Source organism: Brachyhypopomus gauderio, chromosome 17 (genome assembly GCF_052324685.1).
Source record: "Brachyhypopomus gauderio isolate BG-103 chromosome 17, BGAUD_0.2, whole genome shotgun sequence".
NCBI lineage: Eukaryota > Metazoa > Chordata > Actinopteri > Gymnotiformes > Hypopomidae > Brachyhypopomus > Brachyhypopomus gauderio.
The window spans coordinates 14,847,486-14,864,985 of NC_135227.1; the positions used below are offsets into that span (position 1 = coordinate 14,847,486).

Genomic DNA, 17,500 nt, shown 5'->3' on the forward strand with positions numbered 1-17,500 from the left:
GCGACCGTGGTAACTGTAGCGCACCTAGCGATAAGGCTAGCGAATATCACTGTCCTCCCAACTAATAATCACGTCAAACTTTGTCTGCCGTTTGACCTGCTGTGACAGTTGACATTGCTAGGAAATCTGGCATATTTAGATGGGTTGGGTCCGGGGGATAGCATGTTTGCCATTGACTTTTTTGCCCTGGGGAGAAGAAGAGATTGGAAGTGTGTGTGTGTGAGTGTGTGATTGTTTTGCGTGTGTGTGTATCTGCGTGTGTGTGTGTGTGAGATTGTTTGGCTTGCGAGTGTGTGTATGTGCATCCACGCGTGCGTTTTAGTGCACGTTTGGCCATCTCACCTGATAAAGCTCTAACACATCTCAGCAACACAGTTATCTGATTGGCCTGCACAGGAAAATGACCTAAATCATCAAGATCTTCATCTGTGATGGTGCCAGAGTGCATACACACACACATTCACCCACACACACACACTCAGACCGAGCCCTTATCGTCTTCGGATCAGCCCAAGTCTGCAATGTTGTCAGAGTGTGTGGAGAACACTTCCAACCCGTTCTCCTCTCACCCCCACCCATCCTGACCTCTTACTCTATTAAAGCCAATCAGTCCTATACATCTCCAGAGAAACTCAGCCATTCAATCATCTACTATACCCTAACATATAAAGGTATATGAAATTTCAGTGATTCAAAATGCTACACCAGGGATTGCTTTTTTATTGAGAAGTGCTCTTATATAGATGTTTACATGCACTTTGTGATTTCAGCTTTAGAGATAAATACAAAATGAGAAGGTGGGCAGACGGCAGCTTGTGTCTGGGTGCTGTAGGCCCTCCCAGTGTCTGTACGTGAACGGCTCTAGCAGCCGTTGGCCTGTCTTCGTCCCCGGGTCTGGGCCAGACGCTTTTATGGGCACTCGGCCCGCTATACAAATGTGGTTTTGCCATTATCACATTGATTGCATGTAATCAGAGGTGTTATTTTGCAGCCAGTCATCGACAATGAAGTGAATTACTACTTTCCAACCCAGTAATGTTATAACAATTGATCTCCCCGCACAGCCGATAAAGCAGGCACAGGGCTTTCTGTGGCTGTGTTTCAGATGTTGGAATAACTGTAATCAGACACTGTAATCAGACACCTTAGCTCTAATCTTTTGTCTAAATGCATATTTCTGTTTAAATGCATATTCCTTTATGATACTACTCTTTGTGACGCATTGTGCTTGTAAAAAGCACATAAGCTTGTACACAGCTTATGGCAGTCCTTAGACAGTATCTATAGTATCAGTATCTATATGAGTCTACCAGTTATCTTCACCATTTAAATGTATTTATTCTTTTTAATAGTATTTTTTCTAGTAAATATTAAATTTGCCCTAAAATAACAAAATACTACAAGTGCAGCATACTGCTTTATATAAAATTATACAGGATGAGCTAGCGCTGTGATGAAGAGGATGAGCTAGCGCTGTGATGAAAAGGATGAGCTAGCACTGTGATGAAGAGGCACATCATCTTCCACAAGGCATCTTATTCTAGAGTGTAGCTTCCATCTTCCTGCAGTCAAGACAACCTCAGTTGTGATGGAGAGAGTTTAGGGGAAGGAGAGAGAGAGAGAGAGAGAGAGAGAGAGAGAGAGAGGTTATCAATGGCCATACCTTAATGCAATGATTGCATGTTTGGGCTCTGCAGTTGTCAAAGCCCTGAATCAGTCAGGCAACCTAATGACACCTTGTCATTGCCGAGTTTTCTACAACTGTTTTCCCTGATGATGGTGGTACCTCGGAGAGAGACGAAGGGGTGGAAAAAGAGAGGGATGGAAAAAGAAATGGAAATGATAGAAAACAATAATCCCTGTGGTCCTGTTCGCCTCAGATATTTACCCTTTAAGAGAAGGGGCAGAAGAGATGACAGACACAGGCTCCGCCCCCCACAGCACCGCCCACATGTCTTTTCATTGTCATTTTATGCCTAAATGCTTTTGTATACAATTATCGAAAAGTGAGCATCATCATCATCATTATTATTATTATTATTATAGAAGCAATGTCAGGTATTGCATTAATACAGTACACAAGGCAGCGCTGTGAGCACATCTTTTCTGTGCATAATATTATGGGATGTGACATTTACTGCACAGGCGTCCAACACCTTCCTCATGGATGTGTGCTCCTCAGTCAGGAGGTGCTTGGGTCCTGGGCTCCGACCTCCCCTCCACCACGCTGCAGTCTGGCCCGGTGGAGGAGGGAGAGCTACACCCTGTGCTGGAGGTGCTCACCTCTGATTCATGCCACCGAACTACAGCGCTTACCAAAAGCTTTAACACGTTTCATAACAGTGCAGTGTGTTAATGCATAACGGTGCCAATTTAACTTGTGAACCATTTTTAATGTAGGATAACAATAAAGCCATAACAATGCAGAACAGCTGATTACTTTCATCCGTTTGTAGAAAATCTTGTCTCCCCACAGTGCTATTGCCAGTCTCCACTTAATACCCTCCACTTGACAATGGTCAGTTCCATTCATAAGCTTCAACTAAATTTTAGTGCTTTTCCCCGTAAAAACTTCTTTTGTTAATAGCACACCACGGAATTGAATCCAGCACCAGGCATCGCTGCAAAACTGATAACATCATTACCTCTCCAATGGTCTCTCCTCTAGCAGAAAGGGCTTTCTTTTCTTCTAAAATATAGGCTTTAGAATTCCATTTCTCTTAGAGCTAATGTGAATTTTACTGCCTCTAATTTTAGATTCAAGTGCAGCCTAGAATAAAAATCCGTCGTCTGACAATTGAATTTATAGATAGTTGTGAATATTGCTGGCTCAGATTAATGGAGTCATAGAATTTCAAAGAGCGGGAAAAAGGGTGTGTGTGTGTGTGTGTGTGTGTGTGTGTGTGTGTGTGTGTGTGTGTGTGTGTGTGTGTGTGTGTGTGTGTGTGTGTGTGTGTGATCAGAAAGGGAGCGAGGGAACTTCTGGGCTAAGTTAAAGACCTTGTCTCCTGCAGAGACTTAAGGCAGTTATAAAGCATTCTAAAGGAGGAGGTGTTACAGGGCTTTCTCTTCCTCTTTTCCTCCCCTGCATGGAAGGCTCAGGTTCTCCTACTCTGTGGGAGTGGCCCACATCCTTTGCCACCATAACCAGTTCAGCTCTGGTGTCCATAATGAGAATGGGGGAGAATATTTGCAGTGTAAACTGTAAATAGTGTGAACGGGTGCAAATGCCCAACTTACTCAGTAGTGCACAGATAGATGTGCAAGGTTTATATTACTGAAATGTTCTATGATGCCTCTGTGACCCTAAGTGCAGTGAAGATTCCTGTGTGTGTGTGTGTGTGTGTGTGTGTGTGTGTGTGTGTGTGTGTGTGTGTGTGTGTGTGTGTGTGTGTGTGTGTGTGTGTGTGTTGGAGGGGGCTGCATCACTAGAAATGTAAGAGGAACTTTTTTCTAATCGATTGCCTTTCCCATCCTGCAACACTCTAGCAGTGTCTGAATCAGCAGATTTACACCAGAGTTGTTACATCCAAAAGTTTTAATGACAGCATTGCTATTCATACAGCTTTATTAGATCTCTCCTTTACGCTAGTGCTTCATACTGCATGCTTCTGACTCTCCAGATATTCTGCTTGCTCTGTGAGATGTTCTAACCATAAAGAGTTGTAAAATATACTATACCTTACAAAACAAAATAGTACAGACAAATAACCCCCTGCTTTTTGAAGCTTCTGTGAGATAGAACATCTTTCTGGTTCTCTTGCTTGTTGCTTAAATACCCATTTAAATGATACGGTAGTAGTTCCTTTAAAATCCCCCCTCCTTGTCTCTCTCTCTCTCTCTCTCTCTCTCTCTCTCTCTCTCTCTCTCTCTCTCTCTCTCTCACTAAATCTCTCTTTCTCTCTATCTATCTCTCTCTCTCACACACACTCTCTCTGTCTGTTTCTTGCTCTCCTGCTACTTTATGGGCCTCTGAAGAATCCATCTTTTACAAGCTGACTGGCTTTTTAGGGCCCTCGTTTGAAAAGGGCCTTCCTTAATTAAAAGCACCTTTGTGTGGTCCTGTAGGCTGCCGGCTTTATTCGGCCCCTCTGGTCTCCTGTCTTCAACCTCCTTCCTCTGCCTCATCCGTGTAAATCCTCACTGAGGGCTTCTTTGTGTGTATAATTGCTGGGCTCCATCACTCATGTCTTGTGTTCAAACACTCTGACACTGAGGCAGTTTAGTACAAATAGACAGAGAGCTTGTACATACAATTGTGTGTTTTTTTATTATTTGTGGTTTGTGTGTGTGTGTGTGTGTGAGGCTACAGGGATTCCTTGGCAATAAGTAACTGTGTTTTGGTTATTGTCGACCTTCAGGCGCTGTTAAATGAGGATTAGACGAATGGTCTCTGGACAGTCCTCCTGCCTGGCCGGGCTGTGGGTGCTGTGGGTGCTGTGGGTGCTGTGGGTGTTGTGGGTGCTGTGGGTAGTTGTCAGGGGGGTTTGCTAATCCACTCTTCCACTCTTCCAGGCCTCACAGCCGCCTTTAAGACAGAGCAGAGATATCTATTAATTACAGCACTCATTAATAGGACAGTCCCCTAGGACCGTGTGTGTGAGGGGGAGGGGCGGTGGGAGTCCGTCTCAGCTAAATGGCTTTGGCAGTATTGAGCAGTGTGTCGGGGGGGTGGGGGTGGTATGGAGTGGTCTGCTCTTTTGTTAGCTTTTAGATCTTTTAAGCGTGCGTGTGTGTGTGTGTGTGTGTGTGAAAGAATGTTGTCAGATTTGTGTGCAACACATTCACTGTGTGCTTGAATATTAGTCTGTTTTGTGTGTGTGTGAGTCCATTTATGTATATGTACACGTGTTTTGTGTGAGCAAATGTCATATACGGTCATATATGAGCAAGTGTGTGTGCAAGACATATACGGTGTCCTTGAATGCCTGCATGTGTGTATGCATGTGTGTGAACACGCTCATGTTCGTGCGTGCATGTGTGCGTGTGCATGTGCATGCATGTGGGTGTGTGTGTGTGTGTGTGTGTGTGTGTGTGTGTGTGTGTCTTTCTGCTTTGACTGACTGTGTGTGAGGATGATGGAGCTGCAGTTCCCCTCCACACTGATTACATTCATGTAGAACAAGTTGATATTGACTGTGGAATGAGTGATGGTGGCAGGATCCAGGCTGCTTGCCTCACCCTCTACACCTCACACTCTCCCCTCTACACCTCACCCTCTCCCCTCTACACCTCACCCTCTACACCTCACCCTCTACACCTCACCCTCTCCACCTCACACTCTCCCCTCTACACCTCACCCTCTACACCTCACCCTCTCCACCTCACACTCTCCCCTCTACACCTCACCCTCTACACCTCACCCTCTCCACCTCACACTCTCCCCTCTACACCTCACCCTCTACACCTCACACTCTCCCCTCTACACCTCACCCTCTACACCTCACCCTCTCCACCTCACACTCTCCCCTCTACACCTCACCCTCTCCACCTCACACTCTCCCCTCTACACCTCACCCTCTACACCTCACCCTCTCCCCTCTACACCTCACCCTCTCCACCTCACACTCTCCCCTCTACACCTCACCCTCTACACCTCACCCTCTCCACCTCACACTCTCCCCTCTACACCTCACCCTCTACACCTCACCCTCTCCACTCTCCCCTCTCCACCTCACCCTCTACACCTCACACTCTCCCCTCTACACCTCACCCTCTACACCTCACCCTCTCCACCTCACACTCTCCCCTCTACACCTCACCCTCTACACCTCACCCTCTCCACTCTCCCCTCTCCACCTCACCCTCTACACCTCACACTCTCCCCTCTACACCTCACCCTCTCCCCTCTACACCTCACCCTCTACACCTCACACTCTCCCCTCTCCACCTCACACTCTACACCTCACCCTCTACACCTCACCCTCTCCACCTCACCCTCTCCCCTCTACACCTCACCCTCTACACCTCACCCTCTCCACCTCACACTCTCCCCTCTACACCTCACCCTCTACACCTCACACTCTCCACTCTCCCCTCTCCACCTCACCCTCTACACCTCACACTCTACACCTCACACTCTCCACTTCACCCTCTCCACCTCACACTCTCCCCTCTCCACCTCACCCTCTCCACCTCACACTCTCCCCTCTACACCTCACACTCTCCCCTATACACCTCACCCTCTACACCCCACCCTCTCCACTCTCCCCTCTCCACCTCACCTTCTACACCTCACCCTCTCCCCTCTCCACCTCACACTCTCCTCTCTACACCTCACACTCTCCCCTCTACACCTGACACTCTACACCTCACATTCTACACCTCGCCCTCTCCACCTCACACTCTCCCCTCTACACCTCACACTCTCCCCTCTACACCTCACCCTCTCCACTCTCCCCTCTCCACCTCACACTCTCCCCTCTACACCTCACCCTCTACACCTCACCCTCTCCCCTCTCCACCTCACACTCTACACCTCACCCTCTACACCTCACACTCTCCCCTCTACACCTCACCTTCTCCACCTCACCCTCTCCCCTCTACACCTCACACTCTCCCCTCTCCACCTCACACTCTCCCCTCTCCACCTCACACTCTCCCCTCTACACCTCACCTTCTCCACCTCACCCTCTCCCCTCTACACCTCACACTCTCCCCTCTCCACCTCACACTCTCCCCTCTCCACCTCACACTCTCCCCTCTACACCTCACCTTCTCCACCTCACCCTCTCCCCTCTCCACCTCACACTCTACACCTCACCCTCTACACCTCACCTTCTACACCTCACCCTCTACACCTCACACTCTACACCTCACACTCTCCCCTCTACACCTCACCCCCCACTTCATCTCTCTGCTGCCCCCCTCTGTCTCCCACTCTCCCCTCACCCCTCACCTCTACCCCTCCCTTCCACCTCCCTCCCCTCCCTCCTCCTCAGCCCTACAGCTCTAGCTGAGGCTGCATGGCCATAATGTCTGTCACACTCCATGTTGACCATTGTGTCTCATTCCTTTATCTACTACTTGGAGCTGATTGTTGGAGTTCCTGCCCCAAACAGCACAACCCTGTTCTCCAGCTCACTGCAATGAATCATAACTCTAATACCATCATACCCTCATAACTCTAGTTCATTAGGAAGAAGGAGACTCTTTGAAATGATAGCACATGTATATAGAGGTATTTTATATTAATATGCAAAATATTTGTTAATTTTGTCTGTAGTTATGCTGTCATTTAAAATCAAAGTAAAATCCAGTGGTGGTGTTTAATTAAAGGTTTTTAGTTTTAAATCCGATTTCCTCTTCTGAAATCAGGAACATGACAGGAACAGCTGTAATAGTCTTCATGTTCAGTTTTATCTCGCTGGGTTTTGACGCTGTGATTCATCTCGCTGAGCGCTGGAGTTTTGTGCTTGTGTCACCCTGGCTAGCTCACGTCCCTCCTTGCATGTAGATAGCCAATCAGGTGGCGGCGTCGGCGAGGCCCAGGGGGGCCCGTCACAGTGCGGTTTATGTGCGCTCTCCTATCTCCACCCAGAGAATCATTAACACTGGGGGGGATGGGACAAGCTCACCATCTCACCATCACCATCGGGAGGTTCTACGTTAGTTTCCCAGTGTTCTCGTTCCCCGGGGCTTAGGGAGACTCCGAGTGAGACATGCCAGCTCGGGGTGGCACTGTGTGAGACCAACCCCGCCTTTCTTTGTCTCAGCCAGTCCATCTCTGACAGAAAGACGGCGTGCCTTGTAGCGTACACCCAAACACAGCTACATCCTCGCGCTTCCCGTGACGGACGGCGACGTGACTTACGCGTGACTCTCTTTTCTCAAACAGGCTCCTCTGCAGGATGTCCAGTAAGGACCGCCACATTGAGTCCAGCTGCCCCTCCTACATCAAGACAGAACCCTCAAGCCCCGCCTCCCTGACGGACAGCGTCAACCACCACAGTCCCGGCGGGTCCTCGGACGCCAGCGGCAGCTACAGCTCCGCCATGAACGGCCACCAGAACGGCCTGGACTCGCCCACCCTGTACGGGCCGGCCGGCGCGCTGGGGCCCGGCGGCACCGGCGCCAAGCGCTACGAGGACTGCTCCAGCACCATCGGCGAGGACTCTCAGATCAAGTGCGAGTACATGCTGAACTCCATGCCCAAGCGCCTGTGTCTGGTGTGCGGAGACATCGCCTCGGGCTACCACTACGGCGTGGCCTCCTGCGAGGCCTGCAAGGCCTTCTTCAAGAGGACCATTCAAGGTTGGCTTTCACTCTCCCTCACACACTCGGGGGGAGGGCGGCACGTTCGGGCCAACGTTAGGCTCGGCCCGAACTGTAGTCAGCCAGGAGCTGTAGGGGCATGATGGGTAGCTGAGGGAGGAGTAGAGGCATGATGGGTAGAATACGAGCAGGACTGTAACAAAATTACCTATAGCAGGACCACCCACGGTCTATTTTATACGGTATGATAATGCATATTGCTAATATAGATAATAAGATAGCATAGATAGCTCATTTGGGTCACAAATCTACCTTAACTAACCATTTAAGAGCACTATGTCTATACATCAACGCAAATATGTGAAAAATACGGTAAGCTCTAAGCTCGAACACAAGTGGAGGAGGAAGTGGGTCAGATGCTGTGTTTGGCCCGGGCTCAAGCCAGGACCTGTGATGGTGGCAAATTGACATATTGGTATGTTTCATCCCATTAGCCAATGAAACTCTTGGTAATTTCCAAGCCCGCCTCATCCAGCTGGGTGTTTATTGACTTCCAGGCTGGCTGGGTTTGGGGGGGGTGGGGGGGGGGGGGGGTCTTGGGCAGCATAACGGGTGCTAGGAGCTGAAGCAAGGTTGGAGGTGGAGAGGGTGGAGGGGGTGGAGGGGGTGGAGGCACGGTGGCACGGCCGCTGCGGCCACTCAGAGCCTCTGGCAGCTGGTGTTGGGGTGGCACCCCTCCAGCACCACCTGACAACCTGCATCTATCACTTCCCAATTGAGCCACTGTTGTGTGTGCGTGCACGAGAGAGGGAGAGAGAGAGAGAGAGAGAGAGAGAGAGAGGGAGAGAGGATTAATACGGCCCCGCAGACCCTCTTCCTGCCCAGAGTCCAGACTCTTCCTGCCCCAGGAAGTCTCCTCTCTCCGTGCTGTCTCCCCGACCCGGCTGGGGGGCCGGTGCTGGTGAGAGGGCAGTCCAAGGCCGCGCTATGAACACGCGGCAGTAATGAGCTGGGTGTGATGAGTGATGGGGGCGTGGCCTACGGCAGCAGGACAGGCAGAGCGCCCGGACGCTTCCCTAACACGCTCCACGCCCCTCAGCGGGGGCCACGCCACACACAACGACCATAGCACTAATCGACTTCTGCCTTACTCCAATCACGTCAGTGGCTTCTGGCAGCTCACGGCTCTCTGCACAAAACACACACACACACACACACACACACACACACACACACACACACACACACCAGTGTGTTGGTATCCAGGCCACAGCTCAGGGCCCATTGGCATGCAGCAGTAGATGGAGATCATGCAGAGCAGATTGGGGAGGATTTTTCCCCTGTTTTAAACATCACCTTCTGCTTCAGACGAGTCAGCTATTCAGGTGTCATCAGCCCTGCAAACATGCATCTCCGTCTGGGCCGCACATGCAGGCACAGTGGCCCGGTGTGGCCAAGCCCCAGACCCTAATGGGACCCGGGGATCGCCTGACTAATGAGTATTGGAGCCTAGTCTAATGGACATGCATACTTTAAATACTGTTTCCTGTTGAATTAGCAGTCTTGAGCTTCCAGTCCCCTCGCTCACACCGCTAATCTGCTTTTTAATGAGGAAACATCAGTTCACAGAAGAGAAGTCAATACAAATCAGTGTTTACAAAGTCTGATTAACTCTGAAATATTTCATCAGTGAGGAGGTCCCAGACGGGGCCTGTGTTAATTGTGTGTGTGTGTGTGTGTGTGTGTGTGTGTGTGTGTGTGTCTGTGGGTGTGTGTGTGTGCGTGTGTGAGAGACCGATAGGGAGAGAAAAAGACAGTGTCTGTGTGTGTGTGTGTGTGTGTGTGTGTGTGTGTGTGTGTGTGTGTGTGTGTGTGTGTGTGTGTGTGTGTGCTATTGGCTCATTACATTTAACATATGAACTCCAAGTATGTTAGTTCAGAGGCCCCTTTTAAACCAAAATATACCATACACCCTTGATGGTTCGAGAGCCTGTTTTTCAATTCAGTTCTAATTGCACACAGCACTAATAGATGAGGTCCTCGCTGTGGATGACACCTACCAAAACCTTCAAAAAAGCCTCTGAATGACCTCTATAAAATACAAATAGAACCAGTTAGAAAGCATCATTTGCTCCTTTCTGTCCATGGTAAGGCATGTGTGAAAACACTTTGTGATTGCTGAGCTAATATACCTCCTACAGTACCCACATGTACCTGGAGTCCTCCAGTAGCTGGATCAGACGGGTTAGGGCCCAACGCAGGCGAGCTCTCCCAGAAGCAGGTGTGGAGAGCTGGGCTGTGGTAGGGCTCTGCGCACCCAGGGTGTGTGGAGCGCTCATTGAACACTCTCTCCTCTTCCTTTCTCTCTACATGCCTGGCCACAGGGAACATTGAGTACAGCTGTCCCGCCACCAACGAATGCGAGATCACCAAGCGCCGACGGAAGTCCTGCCAAGCCTGCCGCTTCATGAAGTGTCTCACCGTCGGGATGATGCGGGAAGGTGAGAAAAGAATGAGAGATGAGAGACCATGGGTGAAGGAGAGAGAGAGAGAGAGAGTGTGTGTGTGTTTGTGTGTGTGTGTGTGTGTGTGAGAAAGAGAGAGAGAGAGAGAGAGAGAGAGAGAGGATGGGTTTTTAAGCTTTGTTTTCTTACAGCACACATAAAGGCAGAGAGAGACAAACAGAGAGAGAGACAAAGCGAGAGAGAGAAAAACTCCTGCTCACTAGAAAGAAAACAAAGGCCCAGGGAGCAGGAAGTAAAGCAGGTCTAGGAGTCAAGGTTGAACGTGAAGAGCCGCGCTAGCACCTTGCCCTCCGGTCGATCCTCGTCAGCCGGGTGGTGGCTTTAGCTCGCGCCCTTCGACCTCTCTAACAAGCGGCCGTGGTGTTTAGAGCGCACGCCCCTGAGGCATCCCCTCAGAGCCCAGCCGAGCAGACAGGCGGTTTTTCCGAAGCGGCCGCTCTCCTGTGGAACGCCGTCCCGGGCTTTTTCTCAGAAAACACACACTCTGACATTGGGAGTTTGCTGAGGTCTCTCAGCTCTACGCTAAAATAGTCTCCACTGATCCCTTCACCGTGTACTCCATATATCAGTGTGGAAAACCAAGAATGTTCCCCTCGTCCGCCGAGCCTCCGCACTCCCTCATTTCTCTTATCCCCCTCCTCTGTTTCTCTCTCTCCTTCTTTTTTATTTTTCACGTTCTCACCGGTACGGACACAGAGTGTTCTATCTGCTCCCGAAAGAAACGTCATCATGCGTGGGGTGAAGGAAGCAGAGAACGTCTGAGGGGAAGGCTCTGTTTCTGTCACTCGTGACACAGGTCCTCTTCAGAGTGTGTGTGTGTGTGTGTGTGTGTGTGTGTGTGTGTGTGTGTGTGTGTGTGTGTGTGTGTGTGTGTGTGTGTGTGTGGAGGCTCTGACAAGCCTCATAGTCTCAGTGCAGAGCCACAGGGCAAGTGTGTGTACGTGTGCATGCCAGCCACCAGACATCTTCTCTGTTTAAGTCTTGGTCAGGTACATGGAAAGAGGCACACACATACACACACCCACACACACACACACACACACACACACACAACACAACACACACAATGACGCACACAAGCCTGAAGCAAGCTTGCCTTACATAGATGCTAATGGTCAGCTCACATCATAACAAAACAACACAGGTGGAGAGTAACCGAAGACACAAAACCCCACAGCTTAACATTTGGGTGTGTGTACCTTTTAAAACATGCGTGCGCGCACACATTTCTCTCTATACACACACAACATGACTGGTGGTTGAAAAACATGCTCTTTTGTCCACATTATATGTGTGAAATGTAACTCTTTCATGACCTCAAACACACACACACACACACACACACACACACACACACACACACACACACACACACACACGTTCCAATCTCAGAGCTAGTGTTGCCCTGCGCAGGCTGATTTGCCTATGCGTCTGGTGCTGGTGACAGGTAGGTAATTGATACGTAGGGGCCCGTTTTCAGAAGGCTCTGAAGGATGTAGCTGCGTGTTGGATATGGCACCTTCCCCCATGAGCGTGCAGACAAATAACAGCCTTTTGTTCTTGCTGCTACCCACCCATACACACATACATCAACATGGCACCCTATGGCATGGCCATTTGTTGTAAAGTGCTTGAATTTAATACTGAGGTCTCCCCCTACATATGAATAAGGGTCATTTGGAAAAATTGATTCATCAATTTTTGTTGCATTTTCGCTCTTTACTGAAGACACGTTCTCGTCGCGTGAGGTAAAGGAGCGACACCGAAACTGTAATTCCACCTTACGGGTGTTTAAACAAACCATTTGTGTTGCGCTGCTACTGACAGGTGCCATTTTCGCTTCGTTTTTTGCCCCTTTATTCTGCCGTCTCACTGGCGTTATGAGCCGCGCAGGCCTTTCATCAGGAGTTTAGTGTGGACGAGTCCTGTGAGCTGATTAACCTCGCTGGCATCATCACTGACGCATTCGGATTTGTCAGCATAGGCTAACGGCCGGCCAGCTGTGGTGAGGGGTCAGACAAGCCGACATGGCAGTGGCTGTAGCAGGAGGGAGGAGTGGGGGAGGGGTGGGGAGGAGGCGGGGTTACGGGAAGAGGTGGGGGGTTGGGCCCTGAGCCCTGGCCAGCAGCTCGCTCTAGGGGAAGATGTGTCTGAAATTAGCCCTGTCACCCCAGGGAAAGACCTGGATGTGGAGAAGGGATCAGTAATCCAGATCAAACAGGATCTCTCACACAAACTCACACATGCACACACACACACACACACACACACACACACACACACACACACACACACACACACACACACACACACACACACACACACACACACACATACACACAGTTGTGATGAAATCCCTCCTCTTACAGGGCCAACCCCCCTGGGCTATCTAGATCACCCAGCATATACTCTGTTGAACTAGGAAACAGACACACTTACACATGCACATATACACAAACATATATATACACAAACGTGTATACACACACACACACACACACACACACACACACACACACACACATTCCTATACATATACACTAGGATACTGCTGCTCAGAACTCACTTCTGGCTCCATGCACTTTCGCCAACTTACATCTCTACTCAGATGCATACACACACACACACACACACACACACATACACTTTCAGAGCTGCAAGGAAATTGCTGCCTTTGACTACCTGTCTTGGTGACCCTGGGGCCAGGTTCCGGCCATGCGGCTACCTCCAGCCACCCAGCTGTAAAATTACATCCACGGGCTCAGAGACAGAGTGAACCAAGAGTCCTGCACCGAGAGTCCTCCACTGATGAGTCCTGCACTGAGAGTCCTGCACTGATGAGTCCTGCACTGAGAGTCCTGCACCGATGAGTCCTGCACCGATGAGTCCTGCACTGAGAGTCCTGCACCGATGAGTCCTGCACCGATGAGTCCTGCACTGATGAGTCCTGCACTGAGAGTCCTGCACCGATGAGTCCTGCACTGATGAGTCCTGCACCAAGAGTCCTGCACCGAGAGTCCTGCACCAAGAGTCCTGCACTATTGAGTCCTGCACTGATGAGTCCTGCACCGTTGAGTCCTGCACCGTTGAGTCCTGCACCGAGAGTCCTGCACCGAGAGTCCTGCACCAAGAGTCCTGCACCAAGAGTCCTGCACCGAGAGTCCTGCACCGTTGAGTCCTGCACCATTGAGTCCTGCACCGTTGAGTCCTGCACCGTTGAGTCCTGCACCGATGAGTCCTGCACCGTTGAGTCCTGCACCGAGAGTCCTGCACCGTTGAGTCCTGCACCGACAGTCCTGCACCGAGAGTCCTGCACCATTGAGGCCTGCACCATTGAGTCCTGCACCGAGAGTCCTGCACCATTGAGTCCTGCACCGTTGAGTCCTGCACCGATGAGTCCTGCACCGTTGAGTCCTGCACCGAGAGTCCTGCACCGTTGAGTCCTGCACCGAGAGTCCTGCACCGAGAGTCCTGCACCATTGAGGCCTGCACCAAGAGTCCTGCACTGAGAGTCCTGTGCTGAGAGCCTTACTGGAGCTGCCAGCCAGCTGCTAAGTGCTAATGCTAACGCTGCCCTTGGTGCTGTATATGGAGGAGTGGACCGCCAACAGGGGTTTGTGGGAAATTCACATTTAGACTGCAGTCACAGAAGCACAACTACAGCCCTGGATATCTCACTGGGATTTTCTGTTGCAGTGAAAAAGTGCACATGCTCACACCCACTCACACACCCACACACACAAGTACATGTACAGCAGGTACACGCTTAGTAAGCATCACATATGTCTGTATGGAGCCCCTCTGTAGGTGTGTGCAGGTGGGTGCAGGTGGGTGCAGGTGTGTACAGGTGTGTGTAGGTGTGTGCAGGTGTGAACAGGTGGGCACAACCCTAGCCACCACAGCTGGATCTGCTGTGTGGGATCGGTGGCAATAACAGTGATAGTGATGCAGGACAGGCATCCTTCATGTCAGCAGACACACATCTTCCTCCACAGAGAGCTGTGTCTCTTACATCTTACATCTTCAGCTCACTCCTCTGAGTTTGACCACTGAAGCTCACCCTCCACACCCACCCAACAATGCCACTGCAGCATAATGGCCTGGGTCTTTCTGGGTCTTCCTGGGTCTTTTTGGGTCTTCCTGGGTATTTTTATGAAAGATTCTAACAAACATTTATTTGTCCCGCTCCCTGGGAACAGTAACGCATTGCATTCAAGATCAAACAGACATTACCTCCCTCTGCCCCCCCCCCCCCCCCCCCACACTTTTGAATGCCAACACACCTCTACATTCCCAGTAGGGACCAGCAGAAGGAACTGAGTCTTGGTCTGCCAATGACAGGATGCACCTCCCGAATATGTAAAACCTAATTCCTGAAGCATGCAATTAGAGGCCCCTCCAATTACCGGGCTGTGTTCTAGCCGTGAGCCGCTGTCCTAATGAAGGCCATGCTTTGGGATTCTGACAGCACTGGCTCTTCCTGCTAGACCGTGTCTCCGGGGACGCGAGCTGCCGTGGAAACTGAGCGCCCGGGCGGCGGTGTGATGTTCGTCTCACGCAGCCTCTCGCACCCGGGCCCCGGCTACGTGCCGGTGACTAAGAGAAGCTGCACTCTGCCAAACTGGGTCTTCCCAGCTCTGCTCAGAGGGCTGGCGTAGCCGAGCAGCAGGCGCGGAGCCAGGCGTGCTCCCGGCAAACGTCCCGCCGGAGCAGCAGGACCAGGGAGAGGCAGGACACACCACTGCAGATAGCAGATCAGGTCATGGGTTCAGATTAATCCATAATTGTCTGGGTTGTCAAAGCAACATAAATGCACTATTAAAAAAAGGTTCACGTAGAATCTCCGTCCACAGCTGAACTGGGTACGTCCTGTGGGATCTTTTTTCATCCAGTGTCGCTCCACCTACACACATTTATGAAGTATTCAGAAGTGGGTCAGCTGTCATCTGTTTTCTTAGCACCATTTGGATTGCTCACGGTAGCAACCAAGGTAGCAACTCTGTAAACAATAGTGTACTATCTGCTTTGGCCTGCAAATGTAACTTCTTGTCTCACAAAATAGGCATCTATACGGCTGCAAAAAAATTTATTTTACCTTTCAGTTTTTCTTTCTTGCTTTCTTTCTTTCTTTCTTTTTTTCTTTCTTTCTTTCTCGTTATATTACTTAGGATGGCATGCATCACTGCAACACTGTGACAGCTCAGTCAGTGGGCTCGGCTCAGGGAACCCACTCATTCAGGTTAAGATTGAGATCCTGTTTAGAATACTTTAGATCTCTCTGTGGTACAAAGCGCTTCGCTCTAATAGTGATGACTTAGAGCTGTCTCACTTAAGTCATCCCAAGTGTCTCTCGGAGAGGACTGGCACGTGAGAGCAAGATGAGACAGCGAGACCGACGTGTCTCGTCAGGAGTCCCGCGGAGTGCATCCGTCTCACCTCCATCCCTCTTCCTCCCACTGTTCTCCACCCCCACACCCCCTCTCTCCACCTAATCTCTCCTCTTCTCTTCTCACCCTCTCTCACTGTCTTGCCCCACCCCCTCGCCGTCTAGCCCCGCCCCCTCGCTGGTGCCGACGCCCCCCACCCCCTTTGCTCTGCTCCCCATGTCTCGCTCGTGCGCTCTTCTCCCCCTCTGACAGAGGGCATAAATCATCGCGCTGTCAACAGCGGGGCTCGCCGGATTATGCAACGCCGCCATTCATTTAGAGCCCGAGGAGAGGACCCGTGTGAGACCACCCTCCACCCAACACACTCCCCCACCTCTGCTTCCCCAAAATAGAAAAGCTCTGTCTTAAAGAGGGCTCTCTGGGGGGTGATATCATTATGCAGTCGTTCTCTCTCTCTCTTCCTTCCTTTCTCTGTATCTCTCGCTCTCTCTTTCTCACTCTGTTTGTCCTACTTTATTTCTAGATAGCACTCCTGCCTTTGTTACTAAATATCAGCTTGGCGGCTCTTTTTCCTGTTTTTTTAAACTGCGAGTTTGTTTAGTGGCGAGACACGAGGTTCTGCTCCACTGCAGCAGGAGACGCCTGCCGTCCGTCCGAGAGAAGAACCGGCATTCTTGGGTCGAGCTCCTGCGGTCCTCCGCTGTCGTGCAGGCCGACCGAGCGTCCCAGTCCGACGGTGAATCATCTCACCCCCTGATCTAAAATACCGGCTACTCACAGAATCACCATTCGCAGTCTGCACAGGAGATAATCCTGCTCGCGGACTGACTGACAATGGGGCCTGTTGACTGTGGTGACATTTGTCGTGGCTCATAATTGTGTCATAACAGACCACGAGCCACTGTATGGCAGCCCCCGCATACACCCCAACACCCACGCTGCCTTCTGCTGTGTGCAGCTCGGCGTGGTTCTTCACCTTCAGCCGAGAGGTTAGCGCATCCGGGGCCCGCCTGATCTCACCCCCATGCCCCAGACCTCGTTAAAAGGCAGAACATGTTCTGTACACAGGTTGGGTATGGGGCTTAAACAGCTGGAGACGCTACACCAAGCCGAACCCCCTTTCTGCTGTTTCGGAGATCCCCTCTGGCACTGCCTACAACGCCACACATAATTAGGGCATTAACTGCTACTTAATTGCTGAGAGTTTTTTTTCGGCGGCGTGAAAAAGGTCAGCCTTGCACGTCTCCTCCGCCTCGCACTTCTCCTCCGCCTGCAGAAGCAGAAGGTTCGATGGCGCTGCACGAGCCCTCCGCTCCTCTTCCTCCTGCTCCCTCCGTCTCTCCCTCCAGACCTCCTCCTGCTCCCTCCTTCCCC

The 17,500-nt window shown here is 50.8% G+C and overlaps 1 protein-coding gene across 1 annotated transcript in view; it reads left to right on the forward strand.

The window, feature by feature from the left end:
• The window catches only part of esrrga (estrogen-related receptor gamma a), a 77,820-nt gene that overhangs the window by 17,894 nt on the left and 42,426 nt on the right, over positions 1–17,500 (forward strand). The window contains 2 exon segments of the mRNA XM_076978635.1: positions 7,838–8,253; positions 10,599–10,715. Coding sequence (XP_076834750.1) covers positions 7,838–8,253; positions 10,599–10,715 — 533 coding nt within the window.